This window comes from Xiphophorus couchianus, chromosome 19 (assembly GCF_001444195.1).
Source record: "Xiphophorus couchianus chromosome 19, X_couchianus-1.0, whole genome shotgun sequence".
NCBI lineage: Eukaryota > Metazoa > Chordata > Actinopteri > Cyprinodontiformes > Poeciliidae > Xiphophorus > Xiphophorus couchianus.
In genome coordinates, this window is record NC_040246.1 from 9,569,368 (window position 1) to 9,596,118 (window position 26,751).

Sequence of the window (26,751 nt, forward strand, 5' to 3'; positions counted from 1 at the left end):
ATGTTTTGTTGCCACCTGTACTGAATCCCTTCATCACAAACCCCTTAAATGAACATAAGAGCACAGAGGACAACGTGGACAGAAAATCATGTTTTAGAAAGAGAAGAACTCTGCAACTGTTTCAGGTTTTTTCTCTTCAAAAGTTCAACAGGGAAGCTCAAATAAATCTTGGTTACCAGAGGAATTAATTCCAAGATTGTGACCTTCTGATAAAGAAAGTTTTAATATTTCAGAAACACTTGAAACTTCTTTCATCTGACGTTTTCGACAGTCTGCACTGCTAAAAGATTTTAACATTTGTCTAAGCAGTTACACTTACAAAACTTGCTTTTACTGGATCTCAATTCAACGCAGTTCATCATATCAGACTACAAGAATGAATGCGATTGCCTGATGTTATGCTAGGCTGGTTCAAGTTCTATTCAAAGAGTTTAGACCAGCAACCAGTCTTACCAGTTTATTTGTGTTAAATTGGGTTGTTGTTTTTCATGTGATTGATACTTTAATGTAAACTTAACTTGTGTTTCTTTACTTCTTCTAAAATATTTTAAATTACTCTGTGTATGACTAATGGAATTCAAATCAACTTTCCTTATTGTGGCTACGGATAACACATTAAGTAATACAGTTAATGTGCATGAACACATGGAGGCAACATTATCAATCTGAAATTGCATTTTTAGTTTAATCAGAGTGGAGTGAAACCACTTTTGTATGAAAAAAGCACAAACCTCTCATTATTGCAACAGAACTGCGTGATCCGTCACTTACTTGCGTTCTGCTCACTCTCTTTCACCGCATGAAATGGCATGCACATTTGCATAGAGTTTGTCATTTACTTGAATGCAAGGCACCGCTGCAAACCTGTCACATAAATTAATCATGGAAGGCAGCAGAGCAACAGATGTTCATCTCTGTGTGACATTTGTATAAAAGATTATACATCTCAGTTTTCTGAAGAACACCAATGCAGTCCAACTCAGCCTTATATGGTACAAGGACACATGTCAGGCTTTTATGTTATGGGGTAGATGAAGGACTAACTGTTAAATGAGCAAGGAATGACCAAGTTGAAAAATGTTTAACCTGGACACTTTAAACTCAAAATTACAGTTAGCAGGAGGGCTATATGATGAAAGTATCACTTTTTTTCCACATTATTCCTGCATAAAATACTGTCTCTTAGAGGAAAAAAAACATTACACACCATAACTGTGGGTGAAAGATGTAAAATTATGGAACAAGTTAAATGAGGAGTTAAAGTCAAAAGTTAATTCAATTTAAAAGGAAATGTAGGGAGGTTATTTTCACAAGATAAAGAAACATGGGTGAGAGTTAGAACAAATGTGTGCATGTAAATTGAGACTAACACATTGAGTGTGTATGGGCATGTATGTACCTACTTAGACATATGTAAACCCATATAAAATGGAAAATTAATGAGCCTATTTTTTATTTTTTTTTAATGAGGAGCCATCTCAAAATATTGTATGAGTTTATGAGGTAGGAGTTCATAAGTTTCTTACTTCTTCCTACTCCTTTACGAACATGTTAAGATTATTGTGGTACAAAAATATGTGTTTGGCAATCCTTGTTCATGTGTGTGATTTTATGATTCTATCATGTTTGAAATAAATAAAACAAACAAAAAAAAATAAAAGGCTTTTCCAAACATGCTGTAGTCACTTATTAGAATGATAAGAATTTTTTATTTTTTTTAAACAGAACAAATTAGTTTTGTCTAACTAATCTTAATTTCAAAATAAAACAGACATTTTACTTAACCAACAATAGAGACATTTTTGCACCGGTCTACAGTGACAACATTTACTTATAAGGCTCTTATTGTGGAGGTTCATATCTTACCATTTCAATTAAATTCATATTCAAAATATTTAGTTGATCCCAGAGAAAAATTAAACGTTGTTGAACTCATTAATTAAAGTTATTGTACATAGTGATGGCCACTGGCAGGAAAGATCTCCTGTAGCTGTCTGTATTACAGGGAATGTGAAAAATCCTGTGACCCAAGACATTCTCATGAAAAAGGTTGTCAGGGTTATTCGTCATTTTCTAGATTTTGAAGAATCCTTCTTTGCATCATCATCTCCAGAGGTTGCAAAGTCATTCCCAGTACAGAAGGAGCCTTCTTTATTAGGTTTTTGATTTTGTATATATTCTCTTTGAGCTTCTGTACAATGATAATAAAGGCATTTTGATTCTTTCTGGATCCCTGGTTCTGATTCTGCTTCCCCTACACATGATGGCATAAGGGGTGACACTCTCAACAACAGACTTGAAGTATATGCAGTTTGCTTGCTGCAAACTTTGAAACAATATTTACATTCACACTTTCACTTTCCAACTTGATTTGATGGCATCTTTGGTCAAAATTTACTGAGTTTATGAAGTTTTGAGAAGGAAAAAACTGTGATGCAGCACTTTTTATTTTATAACTTATAGTTAATGTGTTTTGCCTCACTTGTTATCTCTGGCCTGCAAATGGCCTTCACCTGACAGCATACTTATTTTTGAGCATAATTATAGCTCACTTTGTACCCACATTTCAGGACCCCCGCCAACAGATGTGCTTCATCATTAAGGTTTAACAGCGACCTCAGTCAGACATCTCACGTTTTTCAGCCTCGCCTCTTGTATACTGTAATAATTTAACTCTGGCATGATTAAATAACAAGCACCATTTGGTAAGTACTAATTATGCTTATTCTATTTGCAAACTTTTTATCTATTTATTTGTGGTAAATAAAGGAGGCGAAGAGAATCGCTTTGTGCACGTGTGGTTTTGCAGCTGGCAGAAACGGCAATTTCAGAGGCCGTTTTCCAGGGCAATGGCAGCTATATGTGGGGAATCAACCCTCAGGAAGAGAGGGCTGTAACAACCATCTGTTTCCATTCCAAATATGAGTTTGTTTGTGCATGTCTAGAGAAACGCCTCAGTACCGTGAGCAACAACAGCTGGACGTTAATTTTAGTTATGGAAGACTATAAACAAGTGGTAAAAAGCAGATTTTCAAAGTTAGAAAATTTACATAAAAATACATATTCAAGGATGCATAAGCTACTCGAAGTTATGAAACCAAAACATTCACAAAAAATATTGAATAAATTATTAGATGTGAGTTTTATTTCAATTACAGAATCATGAGTCTGCCGTTATGAATGAAACAGGAGATTGACAGATCGGAAATTCCTCTGAAGCAATGTGGGCACCGGTCTTTTCTGTTGTGGTGAAGAAAGAGCTGACTAAATAAAGCAAAGCTCTCAATTTACTGGTCCGTCCACGTTCTGATCCTCACCGACGGTCATGAGATATGAATCATCGCGAGAAGATTTCTGATACAAGCGGCCAGAATGAGCTTTCTCTGGGGAAAGACGGGGTGAAGAGCCCCATCATCTACTGGGATCTCAAAGTATAGCTGCTGATCTTCTCATCAAAAGGCGCCAGGTGAGGTGGTTTGGGGATCTGATCAGGACACCCTCTGGTCGCCTCTCAGGGGATGTTACTAAGGAGGGGATCTCTGGGGTTCCCCTCCTGGACTTGTTGCCGATGCAATCAAATCTTGGATAAGTGAGAGGAAATGGATGGAGGGATTGCATAGTTGTGTGTGTGTTTAGTGGTTCATTTGTTTTGGCAGCTCCGGTCACATTCTGGTTCAGTATATGAATTATAACAAATTTATTTTTCATTAATTATATATTCAGTTTTCAAAATAAAACTAGCTGTGAAAGTGCATCTTCCTTTTAGTTAAATTGTTGAAACTTTACTGAAACTTACCTGAAACTCCAGGTAAAGTGCATTTTACTGAGTGGTGATGTTGTTTACCCTTTGATTTAAAATATACATTTTAGTTAGGCTGCGACAGACTGGCGACCTGTCCAGGGTGTACCCCGCCTCTCGCCCGGAACGTAGCTGGAGATAGGCACCAGCAACCCTCCCGACCCCATTAGGGACAAGGGTGAACAGAAAATGGATGGATGGATGGATGGATTTTAGTTAGGTCAACTGGCTAAAAATGTTCCTAACTATGAAATGTGCAGTTTTCAGTTCTGTGGAAATGTGAAGAGAATCCGTTCTATAGAAGAAATATGCTAAAAGTCACAGTTTGTTGTAGAATTGTTTTACCAATACAAATGATCCTTTATTCTGTTTTACATCAAATTTATGCAAATGCAGTTTGTTATTTATATACTATAGCATCTGTTTTCAGCAACCTTTAAGACGGAGCACTTAGATACCAGGCTGAAAGATAATTTTAAAATTTTTTCACATATCTTTTTTTTTAGATTTCACATATCTTTCTCTATCTTAATTATTTTCCATTTTAGTACTATTTGCTTATTTCTTTATGTTCACATTTTATTTAATCTTACATTAGTTATAAATATTTACTTGATGGTAAAGAATTTGCTTTAGCGTTTGTTTTTAAATATGCTATTTGGATACATTTGACCACGGTGCCTTAGTTTGCGAATGAGTATGAATGACTGAATTCAATTTTCTACCAACACTGAATACACATTATGATTTATGTCCATAGAAAATATCTGATGAATCTGATGAAGGGGGAAAAGCTTTTTGGATTCTGACAATGTGGTTTTATAAGAAAAACAAGACTTCAAGACTAGAGTGCGAGTTAAAAAGGCTATCCAGGATGCAGACATCATTTTTTCCGTCAAACAGCCATAAAGGCTTCATCTGGAGAACCTCTGAGAATTCACCACCTGCTGAGTCTGGTTTAAAGTTTGATAGACTGACCTTTTTGTGGAGCCAAAGTAAAGAGGGAAGCATTGAGAACAAACACTTTGAGACCAAAGCAGAACTCTTCATGTCAGAAATAGTTGGGCTTGTTATGTCTAACTGCGTTAGCTATCTGACGTCAGGCTGATTTAGCTGTTCAGCACTGACTGAAGGCAGAGAAGAGAGCAATATACTCTGTAACAACTGCCTCAGCAGTAAAATAACGCATTAAAATATCTATATGTGCACACTATGGAAGAACAAGTACTTTAGGGTATTAAATATACACTTGAAGTCAGAAGTTTCAGTACAAAACATGGAAATCTCTAGGATACAGCGCCATGATATTTGGACATTTCCATAAAGTCATGTAATGTTAGTTGTGTACCATGTTTATTTGAACAGATAAACATGGTACCTTCAAGCATCTGGAAATTGTTCCCAAGGATGAACATTTATGAAATTCATAAATCAACCTAAGACTTATTTTTGCTCTCATTATGGTGGCATCTTGCAAATAGAAATAATTTTGGTAATTCTAAAAGAAGCTCAGTCTAATTTCATTTCAGATAGTGAAGAAAAAAGTATGTCTTTTTATGTAAACTTGTGGTTTCAGATGCATTGGTAATAGCATGTCACCTTGATCCTGACTAGCAAACTAACAACACGAGAGTAATCGCACTGTGGAAACCGAACAGAATTTTAGCCTCTTCTGCCCTGTCACACAAATTGAGATGATGTCCCACCTTTGACGCATCAGACACCTCATGATGATTGACATATATCCAGTGGCTATTATCCCCTGAGAATAACAGTAACGACTCTTGCATTGGTGGCTGTATGCTGGCAACAAAATTACTCCCAGGAGGAATGATGCACAATTTAACCTGCCAATGTTTTTACTGCCTGTAGAAATGCCAAACTGGAAAATTTAAAAAAGAAAGAAGTATGACCACAAACATGACATGTTTTGCTATTATGCAAAAATTCTTGCACTGATGGCATGAATATGAACTGGTGCTTCAAGCTCAATCCTAGACAGTAAACTAAGGTTAATTTCTAAATAAAAAGTAGTTTTATTGGTAGCTTCAATTCCAGGCTAAAGTATAAAATAAATTATGATGTAAAGCGAGATCCACTCAAACAATCTATATTCATTAGCAAGTGAACTTAACAAGATACAGCTGTTTATAGAGCCTTAAAATACAATCAACTTTGATTTGATTACTGAAAGTTCCAAAAAGATATTTTTTTATGCAAGTACTTTCAGTCTTCTAGGGAAAAAATGCCACATTAAAGCCCTATTCACATGGCTCATGTCACTTTGCTGGTCTTCAAAACTGTGAAAGACAAAAGAACAAATCAGAAGACGACTGCAAGACAAAAGCTTCTTATCTGAATTAGTCCAAATGTTTAGAAGACTTTATAATTATGGCTGACAGGCTCAACTGCATTTTTGTAACTTTGTACATTTATTTTTCCTGGATTTTATAGATTTTATTGTATTGTTATTATCTTGCAAATGGATGCATGAAACCCACTAACATCTTTAGACTTTAATATATTTGGTTTTCTAAAAAGCCTGGGGAGTTTTTGACAGTTTCTAACCTTCATAAGCCTTGTTTTATACTTCACTTGATATCCATTGTGATTTTGGACAAGCGTGCACCCAAGTTTCATCACATGACCAGAAAGCTTAATTAAAAAGGACTAATATTACCATTTAGTCGCCAAACAACATTAATGAATTCAACCATCTAGCTGACATCTTTGTTGTTGTATTTCGGTTCATTTGAATGTGGATAGATGCCCACTTTCATGTGGCCAGCATGATGACACCCCAAACTGTTCAAACGGATTCGTAACATCACTGCAACACTTGTACTGAGGATTGTGTTTTTAGTGGAGTGCCTCTTTGGTGCAGCACTTGGCAGATTGCTTCCTGCCAACATGCTTTGCAGTTCCGATAAACTGTCCAATATTTCTGATGCAAAACAAATGTTAGAGAGAGTCAAAGTCAAAAGGATGACAGACTTTTGTCGATGTTGTATGCAAATCAAACTTCTGTCATGTTTCCAGGCTGCAAGAGAACAGCGCAGATTGTCAGACTGAGCCGTCACTACATCTGTTTGTTTATTCTGCTTCACAATAAAAACATAGAAAATATTACAGTTTGAGAAAAAGGCATATTGGGTTGAGTTGATATCGCACCAGATTTCAACAAACAGGGAGACAGTGAAGCAGAGACGAGAAAAACGCCGACACGTAACTGTAACTGTTTTAGTATCAGTTGTTTTTGGTCAATTTTCTGAATGCTCCTGAATAATACTCAATTTACTTTTTTGTCCTGGCTTAACATGAATAAACTAAATCCATTAAATATTAGGTAGGAAGAGTTCCTAAATTAATTAAGGGTTGTTGAAATCGGTGAGACGCTCCCTTATTTGTATGCATGATTACAAAGTCAAAGTGCACTTTGAATAATATTGAAAGGCCCAAAGAGAGATTAACATTGCCTGTTTTCTTACACAAGGGATAAACTATAATTTTGATTACAAAGAGTTAAGTTGATAATGACTTCTTTCTTGTTTTACAGAAACATAATTGAATTAAATGAAAGTGATGTACTGAAGTGATTTATTATTTAAGTCAGAGATGCTGATTATCTCTGACTTAAGAGTTTTAATTAAATGGATTGATTTTTGACAATAATTTTGAAGAGAATATACATTAATGCAGTGGTTCCTAAAGTGTGGGGCCATTGCAGGGGGGCGCGGGAAGCCTTATGGATGAAAAAAAAAAAAACTGTTACACAAAAGTGTTTCACTGTAAAGATGGCTTGTAGTGTGTTTTCTTGCAACCTGAAGTGTGAAATAAACTTCAGTGGAGTTTGAAAACAAAATATGTGTATAGGTTTATGTCTGGTTGAACGATGTGTGTGCCCAGTTGATTTTTTTTTTCTTTTTGGGGGGAATTTTATTGTAATCCATAGGGAGGCCCAGAAAATCTTTGGGAACCACTGGGGGGACCCAGAAGAAAAATTTTGGGAACCACTGCACTAATGTATGATAAAATTGGGTGGGACAACTGTAGACTACTGTGATAACATGGAGAAAATGTTTTGAAAACACCAGGTGGCAAATGAGGAACTGCAGTTCCAACAGACACTACTAGAAAAAAAAAATGTAAATAAACAATCATTAAAATTCTGTCACATGATTAAACTGAATTAAACTGAAAAACTAACAGGGGTGGGTGACAGTATGACTGAGTGAATATAAAATCTGACGAAAGATTTCAGTACTCTGAAAAAAAATACTGACCCATCTGTTAAACAGAGATGATGCTGTAGTTAAAAAAGAAAAACTTCATGGGACCAGGAAAATTGATCCATCCATCATCTTCCCATCTGAGACTGGGTAATGAAGGTAAAAGGAAAATGATTAAAATCCAGACATCCAGGAGTTCACAGCTCTTTCTAGGGGATTCAAAAGTTGTTCCAAGGCAGAAGAGATGCAAGTCCCTCCAGAGACCTGGGTAATGTGGCCATTTGTTCAGTTGACTCAACTAAAGAAGTTCAAGTAACCTATGAAAATTGTGGCACCAATTAATCTCCAAGAGGCCCATCGTGCTTGTTATTCCTGCATAGTTTTGAGGCTAGCAGTACTTATCAGTCTTGTTCCACATTTGTCAGGGAACGTTTGGCTTGTTTTCTCAAAGTAATCAAACTCATTACATTCCAGTTTCAGGTATATTACAGGGACAAATGCTATGCTTTCTCTCACACATTTAATTTAACTGATAAACTTGTAAAAAATAAACACTTTGTATTTTAACAGTGTTGTTTATATAACAAATGTTCCTAATATCTCCCTCTAGAGTCTCTGCTGATTTCTGCTGCAAATCTATAAAATTTCTCAGATGAAGACATTTTACCTCATAATGAGGAAGACTTTAGATACATGCTTTCTCTCTCAGAAAACAATTAGATTTTGATGAAAATGCTAGAAATTTGCAAGATATCAACCTGTCAAAAATAAACTAGCTCTTTCCATCCATCCCTACTGAATTTTTGTGAAACTTATCAAGTAAAACATGAAGTAGACATATGAAGCAACTATCATAGTAGTTAATCTAAATATTAAATGTCCTAAATCCACCAGTGACCCAATTTCTCTTTATTTTTTTAACATGACTGGTATCAAAACAGAAACACTTGATAGGTTATTTGGAAAATGCATTTCAGAAGAAGAAGGGCCAAACAAATCTCTGTTCCAACCATGCTTTACATCAGAGGAAGAGGCTCTCATGATTGAGGTGCTAAGTTTAAAAATTCGCAGCTTTATCATTTTCACACATCTATCAAAAGTAAAAGCTAAAACTACTTTCCTCAGACATCCCCTCCTTCAGACTTATACAAAACTTTGGGTGTCAGAAAAGAGGACAACGTTGGGAGAATAAGATGAGAAATCTATAGATAAGAGGAGAAATGTGAGAGGAATAGAGAGTCAGGGAATAAAAACCACAAGAACTTATATAATCTTTCTGTGGAGAAGAAGAGAAGAGATGAACAGTGCATGAGAAGAAAAGGAGTGTTGAGTATTCAAGTGGAAGATGACAAGATGGAACTCATCTGTGGTAAGCCTCATTTTTTCAACGCAAGCACCTATATGAAGCGGGAAATGTTTCATCTCCTTTGCAATAGACAAGGTCCCATCATTACCTCCAACCAGAATGTGGCTGAAAGATTATGAAACTATGCACATATAAGAGTAAATGTATGTAGAAAATTCCTGTATGAAAAAAGAGACATAAGCATTAAATGAAACAACTGTTTTTATTTTTTTTTCTCACTGTCTAAAGTTAAATCAGATTAACTTTAATAGCCAAAATATTTTATTTTTGCTAAATGCCACAATAACAAAAGAAAGGATGGCAGACAATTATTTATTGGTGTCTTCAAAATCAAAAGTTTGCATACAGAATGATTGCTATCTCTTTAAACAATGACCAAAGGTTCAGATGAAGATTGAATGACTTTGGGAACTTCTGATTAACTGACCCATTTGAATTCTGAACAAACCCATAATAACAGGGTTGCTATTCTAGTATAAATTGAAGTTCTTCTGTGCTGATTTGTGTGTATTACTGCTACAACAGTCCCAGAAACAGGCCTGTTCTGAGATGTTTAATATTTTAATGTGCTAAAAAGGAAAACAGATCTGAAACCAGCAGACATCAGAAGTCACCTCTCTTTCACATTTCACAGCGCTCCATGCGCTGTACACGCACTTCTAAAATTTCATTTCTTCTGCCACTGATGTTGTGAAGCAGAATGTATTAGTCAGTGAAAATAATGCTGCTGTCTCCTTTCCTTTCTCTGACAACTGCTATAAAAGCCAGCAGGAACAGCATGTAGCCATTGCTGCGAACAACTCTCATTTACATTTGAAACAGGAAAATAGCAGAGAAGGCTACTCAGGAGACAAATACATGGGAAGGAGGATGTCAAGTTGTGAAATCTGAACAAAAATGCAAAGCTTTTTCTTTTTCCCTGCTTTGGCAGTGTTCATTGCTCTGTTTTGTAAGACTAATCCCTCATGACAAACATACCAAAAGAAGATATCACAATGAAATCCTTTTCTCACCTCTTTAGTACAAAGCAGATCATCATTTCAGCAGAAGGGTTTGTCCTTTTAATTCATTAGGTTGCTCTCAATTAACTATTGTTCATACAACTAAGCAAAGTGATACAGAAAGACCAACTTTGAGTTATGCAACAACTTATTGACATCTGAAGCTCCAAAGAAAAATTAGCTTATAATTGAGTTCAGATCTTAACCCAGGTACAGCTCAGGCATCCATTTGATGCTAACAGATTCCTGTGTCTGCTGTTGACCGTTTGCTACTTTTACCAGATTCGTAACTTAATTTTTTTTTTTTTTAACATTCTTAGACCCTTTGAGCACATTTTAACTGGGGGTTTTCCTAAACAACTCTAACCTTTAATTATGCCTCTCCTGTCTGGAAACTTAACTTGCTTAATTAAATGTAGTGTGAGGTGCTTTGGGGTTCTCTCAACTTGATAAAGCAATATACAAGTACCGGCCATTATCCATTTACCCCATTTTACTGCATTTTGTTCCTCTTTGAGGTTTTGTGATCTTCTGACTGCCCACATTTCTGTCATGCTAACTGTGACAGAAATGTAATTGATAACTGGTCTGCACAGCCTTGCAAGACGCATGACTCCTCACATTAGATCAACTTCTCCTTTATGATCAGAGTATAACACATCACAACTTGTCTTTACCTTTCGCTCTATTGCCCCATGCCTCAGTCAGCTTCACAGATTACTCACATCCTGTCCTTATCTTATGTAATTAGTCTGTTTTAATTCATGATTCCCCAGACATGGAAAATACTCCAAAAACTCCAGACTTTTCCAAACTATGTGGGAACCAGGGAACCTATTTGACCACTATGTTGACATCAGTCATTCAGAAATCTGAAAAAAACAAAAACCTTTTGTAAAAATGTTTGGTTAGAAAGCAAAAAGTGTTTCACCACAATACACAAGTCATTTCATGCTTGGCAGGAAAGGAAATGAAACGAAAATCTGAGTTCTAAGGGGACTCTTTCCTAATGATCCCTCACAATTGCAGTCCTCTGCAATCCGGCAGCGCTCCCGGACTCAGAGCAGAACAGTTCCTATCAGATGTGGCCCTGCTGCGACCGCTCTCCGCAGAGAGGTGGAGGTCAGCGCTGGCGAGCATTAAGCAGAAGAGTGGAGACCATCCATGACAGGGATGGATGCAGAGATTGACCAGGGAGAGAGACTTGAGGTGACCCATCTCTCTCATGCTAGTTTAGCTCTGAAGGTCTCATAAAAAACATGGTTGTTGGAAACTCTGCAGAATGACTACGTGCTGTTTCACATAGAATCACTTCTGTCTGATTTAGTAGTGAAGATAAACATTTCACACGAGAACAACATCATAATTCAGGTGATTTCATTGACCCCTTATTCTTAGTTTTTAAGCTCCTGGGTGTATTTGGGCTAAGATGATACATAATTGCTTTAAAAACAAAGTTTCATAAAACTTGTTTTTGTTTCAGTCAGTAAGAAAATAATTTCTCTTGTAGCTGAAGTTTTTATTCACTCACTTGTGCTCCCCGCAAGCGTGGTTTCTTTTATAATAATAAAATTGCTAATTTTATTATAAATGAAGGAGCTGTGACACCTTTCTGAAGAGGTGCAACGGTTGTGCTACTGCTGTCAACAACTTAACGTTTTCCTTCTAAAGAAAACACTCTTGTCTATCAGTGTTTAAACCCATCCCTTTTTTAAGCAAAGCTTTGGCTAAGAGTATGTGCCAAAGCAGAGACTGACCAGAGATCATTTTATAGCTCTTAAAACCAGCTCAGAATCTGCTAAGATGGGGTCTTCTGCTAAATGAAGCCTGAAGGTGCTACTACTGCCATTAATTTTATTTATTTAACATAGAAAATACTCTGGGATCAGGGCTTCTACATTTTCTTGTGTCAGCTGTTTTTTCTCAAACTCCCAGTCGCTTATGGAAGATGGCCGCTCATACTGTGCTTCTTTGTGCAGCTTTCTTCCTGCAAGAAGAGTTTTTCCTCACCACTGTTACCACGTGCATGTTCAGTATGAGGGAATGCTGCAAAATCAGCAACACAATTCAAACGATTGTCTACTGCTGCAATCTGCTGGGTTTAACAAACATCCACTACCATTAAATTGCATGTTCTCTTGTCTTTCCTACATGTAGGCTGAACAATACAAATGTTTCCATTGAACATCAAAACTGAAAACGCTGGATACACAAAACTTGCACTAAAATACCCAGGGAGTCTAAATTTGTCATTAAATGCTGCCTTTAGTATTCTCAATTTACTATCCATAAAATTACACCACAGATGTTGGACATGTGCCTTGCCATATTTACACCTGAGGGAAAAAAGAAATGTTGGGTTATCACACTCTGATCAAGTTTAAAAATAACTATGAAATTGTTGCAGTGACATTTGTTTTATAGGGATTCTTAGGAGAGAAGGAAAGATACAGGTAATTTTCTAAAATATTTTAAACACCTGCATCTGTACCCCTGTGAGGGTTGCTAATTATGATCTGAATTATCCAAAGGAGGCAAGGGAGAAGGTCATGTGGTTAAATCAGACCAAAACAGAACATCCTCATGTAAACTCAACTCAATGTGTTTAAATGATGAAAAAGGATGAGTACAATGCCAACCGAGAAGCACGGGGTGGAAACATCATGCTTTGGATGCTTTACTACAAAGGGAAAAGATTAACTGCATTTTGAGGAGAGGATGGATTGGGTCATTTATTGCAAGATTTGGGGCAACAGTCTCCTTCCCCCCAGTAAGAGCATTACAGATGGGTAATGGATGGGTGTTCCAACATTACAATGACCAGAACATCTAACCAGGACAAGTAAGAAGTGGCTCTGTAAGAAGCATCTCATGATCCTGGAGTGGCCAAACAACCAGGTTCAGGTCTCCAGATCTGAACCCGGAAGAAAATCATTTGATAGACCTGAAACTCTATATTGTCCAGCTACTTCCCCGAAATCTGAAAGATCTGGAGATGATCTGTATGGAGGAGTGGGCCAATGCCTAGTCAACATGGAGACAAACATGTTAAATTTTTGTAAGCAATTAAGAAAAATGTGTGTTCACACAACATGTTGCAGCACCACTGAAAACACTGTAGTAAGTATGCTGAGTCATTTGGTGGTGCTGGAACACTGAACAACACCGGACTTCACCATGTTATTTGTAAAAGTAATAGAAAAAGAGAAAGTTAAGACATCATCTTTTTTAATTAAAAAAAAAGCTAAAGGAAATGACATGTTAGGAAATGCAAATGAGAGCTATGGGTAGAGGAGATGTCACACTAGGGAACGCCCTCTATGGGGCGTAGCTTAGGTAGAGGATAACAAAGGAGATCACAAACTCTTCTGGGTTGCCATTTTGTCTTGCTAGCTCTTAAAGGTACCATGTGAAATGGACCAGCTGTATTTTGGTATATATAAATGGAGTTCAACAATTCAACTCACTGACTCTTCTTTAACCTCATACATCAAGAACTCAGCCTGGAGAACTGATAATTCTCCACACTTTACACCTAAATTTGTCTCTATGTGGACAGAAGCCTAAGTCCTTGCTGTAGCATCTGCAAACCTGGGTTTGTTTTAGAATCTCTCTCCCAGTTGAGATCTACCTACCATAACAGTTACAGGCCTCTCCCTTCTTTGTAAGTGGGAAAATTATTCACCAAAAACATATTTTCCCCACTGTATATACGCACATTTAAAATGAAAGGAATCAAACAAGCACATTTAAACTGCAGCTGCTCTGTTTCCCCTAATTCCCTTTTTTCTTCTAAGCTGCAGCGTTTAGAATTGGACCACTGCAAAGATGTGATGTCAGTGAAGCTACTGTACATCTGGTTTCATTTATGAACCTGTAAATTGAAAAATGAAGTTGTGGGCAGTGGTAATCCTTCATACTTCTTAGGATTATAGCTGGCTTAATGTGAAATTAACACACAGCTTTATTTTGTTACAAGCCACCTGTCTCCATTGTGTGGGACACCAATTGTCAGGGGAATAACAGTAAAATATATATTTCACTGCTGTAGCTTTTCTTTTCAGCAGCGTGTTTTAGACAGGTTTTTAAATACCTTCTTTTAAATTGTTTTACTCACAATTTGTCCAGGGAATAAATTGTGAGTAAGATAAAATATCTCCAATACTATGGAGTATTCAGATCAAACATATATATATATATATATATATATATATATATATATATATACACACACATACAACAAAAGATAATCTGAATCAGTAAAAAATGTTTTCAATGATTTCATCTACTAAAGATAAAAAGTAGATTTTCAAGCCTAAAAAGCCTGTTTAGGGCCACTGGATTTAGGTCTATTCTTATTCTAGTTCACTTTAAAACCTTCATTTGTTAGGTAATTCTGAGGTGAACGTGTTGGGTGTTTTGTATCACTGTCTTACTGTATAACACAAGTGTGTTGAGATTAAGCTTGTGAATAGATGACTAGACATGCTTTTCAGGATTTTCTTGGACAATCTTCTTTCAAGATCATATTTGCCTGCCTCTTGAACCATGAATTCTCAGTCATTTTATCTCTTTTGTGGTAACCTGGATGAAGATGTGCTCCTGGAATAATTTGGGTAGATCGGTCACTCCTGGAGAGGTTGAGTACTGTTCATTGTTCATTTGTGATTTGTGTCCTTCACTGAGGTTCACTGGAGTTTTAAAACTTCAGACATGGCTTTGTAACTATTTTCAGACAGAAAGATCTGAAAGATGTAGATATATACAGTATGTGACCTTGTTTCCTATGTGCTTATTAATTTCTCCACATCAAAGTATTCTGTCAAAATGTTGTCAAACAGGCTTACAGGTTTGGCAGTATTTTGGCCTGGGTGTGAATAGTGAAAATAAACAAATGAACTCAATAAAAGTTTGTTGTTTTTTTTTACCTAGTTTTCCTTTGATATTAGAATTTATTGGATGATTAGATACAAATTGGTTTGACAATTAGCAAAAACTAAAGACATCTGTAAGAGGGTAAATACTTTTTCCTAAAACAGAATTAAAATGAGGAAAATACTGTATGTGATGAATATTTCAAGATCTGTAGAAAATACAGTGTGAAGTGCAGATCGAGGAAGGGTTAGTGTAATGCTATTGTTGGGGAGTATTTTAACTCCTGAAAAGTGCGAGCAAAATGGGAGTCTTTCCAATAGGTGTGCAGGTCGAGAGTCAGCCTTTCTTTAATATTCAAGGATGTGTAGGAGGGAGTATTGTAATCATTTATCACTTGCCATAATGCTCTACTGTACTTTAAAGTTTAGCACTAACATTTGGCTCCTCCGATGCCTCCTTCCCCCGCATTAAAGGAGCTATTGATCACTTTTTGGGATGATACTGCTACACTGCCGTGTTTTAAATGATGTCAACCTCTTTCCACTCTGACGCTGAAGTGCATTCAAGGTCTTCACACCAAAAACTCATCACATTATGCCTCACACTGATGCACCCTGGAAGTGAGAGCATTTGGTGCATGCAGTGCTGGAGAGGAGTAAATGATTGCAGGAGCAAATGATGAGCAAGCTCTTCCTTATTCTGTATGTTCCTCTGGATGTGTAGCGGTGGAAGCTGTGTGAGGTAACACTGCACTAAATGAAGCAGGGAGAGATACGGCGTCTATGATGAGGTGTGGAGGCCCTGGAGAACATTATTCTGCCACTGCGTGAACCTTCAGTCACCTCTCTCACAAATCAGACAGTGCATGATATTTCAGTTGCAATACATAATATGGTAAAGGTTCTCTTAGTGACCTGTCATATATAGGCATATTACACATGTGGAGATTTGCACACATGGATGTTATATATACTGCTCAAAAAAATAAAGGGAACACTTAAACAACACAATATAACTCCAAGTAAATCAAACTTCTGTGAAATCAAACTGTCCACTTAGGAAGCAACACTGATTGACAATCAATGTCACCTGCTGTTGTGCAAATGGAACTTTGTACAGAACAAAGTATTCAATGAGAATATTTCTTTCATTCAGGTCTAGGATGTGTTATTTGAGTGTTCCCTTTATTTTTTTGAGCAGTGTACATTAACTTCTAGATGCTCCTGTAGCCGTCCCAGCCCTGGTCCTGCTTCAAAACAGACTGAATGTATTTTGGCAGCATTCAATAAACTATCTGTGGCTAAAACTGACCCTTAACACTAGAACTACCAAAGATTCCCAAAATGGGAATCTTCGTCCAGGTACCAGAGAGGGGCCAGTTTGGCCCTGTCCCTAGAGCTACCAGAGAGGGGCCAGTTTGGCCCTCCAAGAGAGGGTGTGAAGAAGCGCCTTTGTTATGTAAATAAGGCCATTACTATCCTGTTCCAAGGACAATCAGCGTGAAAGTTGATGTAAGGCAAGGCAAGGCAACTTTATTTATATAGCACCTTTCAGCCAAAGACAATTCAAAGTGCTTGTACAAAGAAGTTAAAAACAACATACAACAGAATAAGAATAAACAAAATAAAAATTACAAATTTGAATATAGTTAAAAAATAATAATAATAATAATAAATACAAATTTAAGAATAGGCAACGTCAAATAAGAAGGTTTTTAACCTTGTTTTAAATAAACTCAAGGTAGGGGCAGTCTTACAGTGAGCAGGAAGCTTATTCCAGAGTGTTGGAGCATAAAAACTAAAAGCTGCTTCACCGTGTTTAGTTCTGACTCTTGGAATGGTTAGAAGGTTTGATTCTGATGATCTTAAAGGTCTGAGTGGTACATATGGTTGAAGAAGATCAGAAATGTAGTCTGGGATTCTATTATGAAGTGCTTTGTAAACCATTAAGGAGATTTTAAATTCTATTCTTCGAGCAACAGGCAGCCAGTGCAGGGATCTTAGAACTGGACTGATATGCTGATCTCTTTTTGTTTTAGTCAGGACTCTTGCAGCAGCATTCTGCAGAAGCTGGAGCTCTCTTATTGCTTTTTTAAATAATCCAGTAAAAATTCCATTGCAGTAATCGAGTCTACTAAAAACAAAGGCATGAACTAATTTTTCAGAGTCTTGTGGGGACATGAGTTGTGTAATTTTAGCAATATTTTTTAGATGGTAGTATGACATTTTTATGATATATTTGATGTGGTTATTAAAGTTCAGATCAGGATCCATGATCACCCCCAGATTCTTGGCTTCGTCAGAACATTTTAATCCAATGGCCTGAAGGTGGGTGATTATATTTAGTCTATGCTCTTTTGGCCCAAATACTAATATTTCGGTTTTATTTTTATTTAGTTGGAGGAAGTTTTGGCCCATCCAGACATTAATCTGCTCAATACATTTAGTGAGTATTTGAACCTGACTGTAATCTCCTGGTGAAAGGCTGATGTATAGCTGTGTGTCATCGGCATAATTGTGGTAGTCTATCTTATTATTTCGTATAATTTGAATTAATGGAAGCATATAGATATTAAAAAGAAGCCAAGGTTCCCAAGGTTCCATCCCCCAGGATGGAACCTTGGGGAACTCCATATGTAATTTCATTCAGTTTGGATTTAAAATTGCCTATGGACACACAAAAGGTTCTGTTGGACAGGTAAGATTTAAGCCAGCTGAGTACTATACCAGAAATGCCAACCCAATTTTCTAACCGGGATAATAAAATATCATGATCGACTGTGTCGAATGCAGCACTCAAGTCAAGTAAAACTAATATTGACATTTTATTACGGTCAGTGTTTAGACAAAGGTCATTGAATATTTTGACAAGAGCCGTTTCAGTGCTGTGATGTTGACGGAAGCCTGACTGATGGACATCAAAACAGTTGTTCAGGGCCAGAAAGCCATTTATCTGCTGAAAAACAATTGGACAGAACCAATCTTTAGAAATGGAGCTCCTTCCAAAACAAATGAGCTGAACATTTTTGTGCAGTTTAAACTAAAAGGTGTCCCACAGGCTCCATATCAAGCCTGAAACTGAAAGATAATCCTCTTGTTTTGGTCGACAATAAGTGTTTGTCGGTTTCATTTTATCGGCCTTAAACTTATGGATAATACAGGGCAGCATAGAGCTAAATAATTTCTCCCACAGTGAAAATAGGAAGAGCTGTTTGTGAAAGTGCTCAACTGCCCCCTCACACCTGCAAGCATGTGCATCAAAGCACTCACAAATAACTTGCTAATTTATCTGTATAAGATTGATCAGAGACAAATAAAAAAGAGAGTTAGGGCTCAAATGACAGATGGCAGGTCAAGAATTTTTGTAAAACATTGGCTAATTACTCTAATGTGCACATATTAAAAAACTATAGAAGAGATAAGGATTACCAGTCATTCTCCTCATGCAAGTTTTTCTCCTGTTTGAATCAGCTAAAAAACAGAAGCACATTACAAAATGGTGCAGAAAGAGGCAATCGGGGGGGCTGCCGGACCTTCCCATCTGCCTTGTTGTTCCCTATATGGCTCTTTTCTTACTCTATACTCCAGTTTGCACGTAACATTTGATTCGGCATGCTGCATCTGCCTCCTGGTCTCAGTATGAAGAGGGAATATATCTATAAGAAATGCCAGTTTAATGAAAAAAAATTCACATAGCTACAGTTCATACATACCAGTAGTTATTTTTATCTTTGTCGAGTCTAGTTATTCCATACATTATTATAGATGGTATTATATTATATTATATAGTATACAGTATATTATAGATAATGGCAGTACTGTGCACTCAAGAATGTTTGCACCTTTTAAAACCTCAGCTAAAGATTTAATATCACTTAACTAAAAACACCAATGCGGAATCTTTTCTGGATTACAGCATAGTCTTTACATTATTACATGAACAGGATTTTAACGTTTGTAGCCTGAGTAATGTGCAAAGCTGTTGACACAAACGCTCAAAACAATATTTAAAATGTAAAAAATTTAAAGGATCCCGTCTAACCTGAGGGAGCAGCAGGTGATTTACTTTTTACTCTGCCACTGGCTGCCTCTGGGACAAACAACATTCACACAGTATGCTCTGCTGGCAGACTGTGACAGGCTGCAGGCTGTTTGGAGGGGAGATGGAGGAGAAATGCGCTTTTATTTTCTGTACATTTTAGCGTGTCAGAACAAATAAACAGTGACATTTAAAAGTTTAAGCCGCAAATTTATTACAGCAACGCAAGAATTTGTCCAGTTTTGGTAGAACTTTATTTTTAATTATATAAAAGTAAAATATAGCCATATCAAGTTATATGTAATCCCTATTTGCAGAAAAGAGTAAAGTCAGAAAGTAATTTCAAAGCATACTAGCACAATGAAAACATGCTCCTTCACTTTATTGTAGACTTTGACTTTCACTGTGTAACATATTGAAAAAGATGAGAAGATAAGCAAGATATCTGATCAGACAGATATGCTGTATTTGGAGTTGGAAATTTACTCCATTAGCTGTTCCCTTGGCTAGCAACTATCTCACCTTGACATCATATCCTGCAGACAGTCACTAATAAATGAGGGGCAGAAGGATGATTATGTAAAATTGCCTTTTTTGTATTATACACCATGTTATAATGTTATTACCTCATTAAACACACACCCAGAGTGTTGCTTTGATGCAGTCAGTGAGCTGCAGTCTCCAAGCTCAGCTTCCACCTCACAGAGCGCCCTATCCTCACACCACCACCCTTCAGACTAGCCAGCAGCAATAAGCAAACACCTGGTGGAACTTCGCGTCTGCTGAGCTTATCATCTAAATTACTTCTCAGTGCAAAGCTACTAGGAACAATGGTAAAAGTATAATGAGAAGCACAGTTCTGATGCCATGCTGAAGGTGGAGTGTCAGAAAGAGAGGGAGCTTCTTAAAGAGACAGACTGCAAATTACAAGGGGTCAAATTGTAAAGTCAAATTTCTTTTGGGATATGCTTCATATATACAGTATTTTTATGTCGAAGAAGCTGGAGTAGGAGTTGGCCTTCTCCCCATGAGGACTTTTGATAGTCATGTAATTTGTTGGTGCCCGGGAAATTCATGTTGTTGGACTTAAGAATGAATATTGTACTGATGATTTTAGCCTTAATAGAAGGCTTGATATATATATAACAAATGTTCTGAAATGCCTAATTTTGATCATGTATAATCAGTATTTTGTAACCATTAACTTTGAAATGAATAATCAGTATTGTGTAATGACTGACTTTACACAAGCAAAGTCAGTCCTGTAATCTCAGTTAAAGTGATGGCAGCAACAGTTGACCTTAAATCACCGTTGAGAGTTCAGTAGGGTGAGGTGATACCTCCTAAGCATCTGGTGAGAACATGAAGTGAGGCTGAAGGGTGCTGAATGGAAGTGCAGGCTGAACAGATGTTCGGCCCAAAACATGAACTGTGACTAGCGCGACAATGGAAAAAGTCAGTCTGTGATGTGAGCATGACCTTTGAGCAGTCTCAGGTCAAGATGCTTAAAAGTCTGCCACAAAAAAGAGAAAAGGTGGCTTTTCCTTCCATAAGGTCCTCTCTGATACCCAGATGGATCAATAATGCCTTGGATCTACTTGGAAGAGACCCAGAAGCTGTGGGACTGCAGCAGAGCACCTGTATGCACATGAGGTAAATTCCCCCATGTTCCAACCCCAGCAGCTTTGATTCAGGACTCTTCCAGCATCCAGGCCTGAGGGCCTCGACAGGGTCCCCCTCACTCCACCGGGATTGGACAGAGCTGAAGTTTGCGGTTCTATTCTCCATCTCACAAATTGCTCTTCCAGCGCATGAGGTGACAGAGATTAGGGTGAGAGGTGTTGTATTGAGTTCGATTTTATTATATCTCTTTGATATGATGTTTGCATCTGTTTTCTGCTACTGCTGAATGCTGTCTAATCCCCCTAATCCTAACCCATAATTTAATGAGCATACAAAGACAGTCACATGGTGGACATTCTTTCTGTGAGTCACCCTAGAGTCCTCAGATAGGTGTAATTAATCATGGTGCTCGAATGAATAAACTGACAAGGTGTAACTACTGGTGGCTTGACAAACAAATAGAAGATAAAAATATAGAAACATTCCTGAAGAAGGATGTCAGACACAGGCAAATCTCCTCCTGTATATCCAGCTGAAATGTTCTGCATGAGCTCGGCCATAGGTTGCAGCTGACCCATCCCGAGATCAGTGCTGACAACGACACAACTGAAGGTAACAATTTCTTACTCCACTGTGCTAAAAAATGGACCTATGTGCCTGTGAAATACACAATGACTCTCCAAAAGAGTTTTTTGGAGCCTCATTTTCTAGTCCAATGAGGTTGTCAGCAGTACTTCAGGGACCTCAGCCCTTAGCTACACCATTTGAAAACCAGGAAGAAGCCAAAGCCCCCAGGTAACTCCAACAAAGAAAGTGTGAATACAAAACAGAATTTTGACCTTGCAGGATTGAAATATTTGCACTCCATGTAAACAATGTGTGATGAAAAAATGATGGCTTTGGAACAATGTATTCCAGACTGTGCTAAACACCTTAATGATTTGATTTAGCAAACATGTCAAAACAAAGGACAGAAATTCAATGCAAAGATAAGTAATTAGCACCAAAACCTTTACTTCTAAGGTGTGCAATCGGCTCTCCTGGCTTTTGTTTTCATCTATATTTTTTATGAATCAGGCATTCTCCCATCGGAGCAGAAATGTGTTCGAGTGAGTTTCTGGCTGGCAGAGATGGTGTATGTGGGCGGCAGTAGCTGACTACAAATAAGACCCAACACAATGCACAGTCTAATTCGTCACAGCCGTAATGAGCGCATCCCTGCTACTCTCCCATAACAGCGTACAGAGGCCTGAACGCTTGCATAACCACATAAATGTTAATGAGCATTCTCTCCAGCAAACCAACGCTTCACGAGACAGGACATTCACAGTCTATGACATTCCACTCGAGTCCGATGTTGTTGGAGATTACACACAAAAACAGCAAGAAACAAAAATGCAACAGCTGATTTACAAGCTATAATCTGAAGCACATTCATCTTAAAGAGAAAAGGTCAGACTCACATCTCAATGAAAAGCCCAAGAAGAGGAACACAGACATGGTGCTAATAAGGGATTAGTTCAGAGAAAAAAAGAAAAAAAAGTAATATCAGCGCAATAATTGATGATTGGAACCTTAACCTACAATATACTTCCTTGTAATCTTTAAAAACCTTTTAATCAGCCCACCAAAGTGATGTCCATTCTGACAAGCATATTTTTATTAATATTTTACACATATTATTAATTTCTTTATTTATTTACTTATTTTTGATCACTTCATTGTAAAATACTGCTACTGTTTCCTGTATGAAAAGCAAAGAAATTTGGAAAATTTGAACATAGGTGTGATTAACCCAATGCAATATTCTCAGAAACAAAAAATTAAAACCTCCTGCTGTGATAGGTGCACCCACACTTGATTATCTAATGATCAGCCAATCAAGTGCATTTGACTTGCAACACCTGGCTGCTGTTATACCTGTGAATTCCCACGGATGCAGCAAGGGTGTAAAGAGTTTTTCCCATGAGAGTACATCTGCATTCAACCACGTTAAAACTTGTGTAAGTCTGATTCTGGACAGATGTACAACATGTACTGCGTTTTCCCGATAAACCCCCCCCAGCTAACTTACCCTGTGATGCGTGGCAGAGCGTCGGTGGAGAAGGCAGCGACAGGTGGCTTGTCTCGTTCTATGACCCAAACCGTGTACTGTCCGTTTTGTTTGGGGTGGAAAAACACAGCCATGTCCAGGCTGCATGGCCCTTCACTCCCCCACAGCCAGGGGCTCATCACCCAGGGACCTCCAAACGCTGAACTGTTAACCCAGAGGAACTGACCTGGAAGATATCGAGAAAGAGGTTCAGGGTGAAAACTTGTTTTAGGAACAAAGAATCTTACTGAGAAAATAGGGCAAAGTTTTAGAGAGCTTATTTGCATTTTCTTAAAACCTATAGCTTATTAAAGTTTCAATTTCAAGAACATGAAGCTGTAAAGAATTTAGATGGAGTGTGGTATGAAATCGTTTTTAAAATCTTGCTCAAAGTAGCCCGTTCTGAAAATGCATGAAAAGTCAATGTATCCTGCAGTCTGACGGGAAAGAAAAGTGATGAATATGTTGCAGATGAAAAATCAAAGCAAATTTTCTTTAAAGTTTTTAAGCAAATTCTTTCTGACTTTCGAACTATGGTGCTCAATCAAGCAGGATGCTGATTAGATTCAGAAAGGCGCACGTCTGTGGAAGCACAAAGAATTTCAAGTTAAAAGGAAGAAAATGCAATTTCTATTTGCTCCGCAGAGTATTTTTGATGAGGAGAAAACATGCAAAACAGAAAATAAAACCTATTTTGTATGATTCACAGGAGCTGTTCATGGTGATGCTGTAGTTCATCCTTGCATGTGTATGAAGGTCATGAGATGCTCTCACTGCCGCAGAAATAAAACTGAATTGTTCTCTCCAAAAGGGGTTGATGTATTTCTTCTGTTTTTATATTGGTTCCATTTCCAGAATGCGTGACTGCACTTTAGCCTCTGTATAATGAAAATATGAGCTTCCACAGGGTCAGATAATATTAAAGTCTACAACTCTTACTGCTAAACAGACTTTGTTGGATGAATCTTGCATGTTTATATTTATAATAGAAAATAAATACACAAAGTAGGCAATGATTATTACTAGTGCAGCTTTAACACTTCTGAGCAAAGCTCACCTCATCTAGAAGTCTACAAGCATTGGTACATTTGTTTGCATAGAGAGAATATTTGACGAATAAATATCAGAAGGTCTGTTTTTAAATGCTAAGATAATTTAATTTCCAATGTTTTGGCAATTATAAGAACATCTCAGTCAGTTCTGCATTAATTTCTAGTAACTCAATTTAAGATTCCAAAATTGCACAATTTAATAACTGTCTAGAAATAAATTGATGGTTAAATGACAGTTTTCCTCGGTTCAATGCAGATAATATATTTTGATTATTACTTGCAATAATTGAGCAATATCTTCTCTGTTCAATTGAGTCTTTTCATCAAGAGTCATGGTTCACTTGGGCATCATTCTAATTAAATCAGAACTGCTTTTAAAATTTAAGAAACATATCTAAGCTGCTGTTAAAAGCTGCATTGAAAATGATTCCATTTTCTTTGTTTTTCCAAAAGATTTTTTGCCGGTTTTACCAATCATCTTTAAATTTGCCTGGTGGTAAGTCTCATACCAAGAATTAATCTTTCCTGTTTGTAGCACCAAAATTTTGAAATACACCCCCTGTGCTCGCTGCACTTATGGGCTTATACATTCATTTTATTGTTTTTTTTTAATGAAGTATTTTTCATAGAATGTTATTTTGCTTACTGTTTGACTGAGAATTGCATTGTGATGCTTATCACAATGCAAGTTTAAATTGTTTTAAACTTTATGTTTATGTTTAATATGCTTACATATTAGGATATCTTGAAAGTTGATTTTTCTAAGTATTTGACTACAAGTGTAAATGTTAAGTTGTGGATTGTGTAGAGTAAGTGCCCCTCTCCAAAAAGCTATGAATAGTAGGGCAGTGCTACAGAATTTCTTTTACTATAAAAAAAAAAAAAAGTATGTTATCTCGGTTTATACTGCATTCCATTACACTAAAGAAACTGTAACACAAAAAATAAAGTTTGTCTTATTTAGGAAATTCATATAGTTTAGAGTTCAGAAACCATTTTCTGTGTAAGATACTGGAGGGAAACAATATATTATGATAGGGGTGGACTTTATTTTAAACCTCCAGACATATCACAAAATGTTAGGAGGCTGAAAAAAATAAATCCATATACCTGACCTTGGTTAGACTGTTAGGTTTTGATATTTTGCTGCAGGTCATGTCTTTCCCTTCTGACTTGCCGATTTACTCTATTATCTTAATGGAGTCCACTGGAGTTAAGAAAGAAAAACTAATCTGGCAAAAAGTTGTACTGCAGAGTAGTGGTGGAACTTATCCAAGGACTCAAGCAACTGAAAGATTCTGTATTTTCAGAAATTACACTTCAAGCATACTTTGACTAAACAAACTAAAGAAATTAACAGAACATGACTGAATGCAAGACAAACAGAAGGTGAGGCTTGTCATTATGGAAAACCTTTTTGGATATAGCAGTATATATGCAGTTTCTAGTGCCACCGTGCTGTTAAAGTTCCACCTGACACGTATCCAGTGACACGACACTCTTAAACAATAAGCATTTAAGACTTTTAATGAAGACTGTAAAAGACCCAGATTAACTAAACACCTATTGGCATACAATTAGCAACTCCACCCTCAGCGAGTAATTCTGAACAACTCTCATCCAATGAACGAAAAACAATGATCAGACCCTCCAAATAGAGCTTTAATCTAAAGGATTGCTGCAAGGACAGTGACTCAAACAATTGGTTTGGTTTGTTAGATAGAAAACTTTTCACTGATTGGGATAACATACAAAATTTGACTGCACTGTTTTATGACTCAGATCAAATTGGAATCTGTCTAATTGAAATATACTCTGTCTGATTGGGGTAAACTGATTAGATATTGTTGTATATTAATTTGATCTGTTTGTCGTCTAAGGTGCCTTGAAATTCAACAAAGCATCAGGTAACAATGTGGTCCATCTTCTTCTGACAACAATCAATAGCTTCAAGGTTTCTCTCATTTAGTGTCCAAGATAAGATTTGATCACTTAGAAACATTAACTAGAAACATCTAAAATCTTCTGCCAGTCAGTGATTATATCATATTGATGCAATAACAACCTGCGTTAATATTTAACACCAGTGTGGAAGCCTTACTGGGTGCCACAAAAGTTTGATTGGTGCCACTATAAATATTAATGTCTTTTCAAAGTAAAGTTTACTTTTCCACAATTCTACTTAGTCAAAATTACCCTGTTGGATGTTGGAAACATTCTTGTAAATGTACTGCGTATTCCTCCTGTACATAAACGGTTAAATCCTTGGCTAAAATTTCTCTTATTTATAAACTTTCTTGCATGTTAATCAACAGAAAGATCTGAATTTGACATGCGGTTTGAAGCAAGAGTCGGTGAACGTCATTATAAAAACAGGAGAAGCATCAGAAGCCATTAGTGGATGTTCTCACATTTTTCTTGAAGTGTTTTTCTTTTTTTTTTCTTCACTTTTATCCTGGCCTGATAACCACCACATTTCTTTATCCTGTGAGGTTCTGAATAACTTCACAATTTCAGGGCCCCTAAATTAGAGTGTTCCAGTTATGCCTAATTTGCATCTCTCTAACAGAGTGGAGACAGTTTGGTGAAGGCTGCAGAACACTGGGGCCAAATGTTTTCTTCCAAAGCTAGAAGCAATTTGACAGAAAGGTTTTAAAACTCAGCCTGCGGGGTGCT

At 37.0% G+C, this 26,751-nt stretch overlaps 1 protein-coding gene across 2 annotated transcripts in view; it reads right to left on the reverse strand.

Moving 5' to 3' along the window:
• alk (ALK receptor tyrosine kinase) overlaps positions 1-26,751 on the reverse strand; it is a 401,288-nt gene that overhangs the window by 125,022 nt on the left and 249,515 nt on the right. For both annotated transcript variants that reach the window (XM_028000489.1, XM_028000490.1), the window contains exon 4: positions 23,006-23,210. In XM_028000489.1, the coding sequence (XP_027856290.1) occupies positions 23,006-23,210 (205 nt within the window). The remainder of the gene's footprint in view (positions 1-23,005; positions 23,211-26,751) is intronic.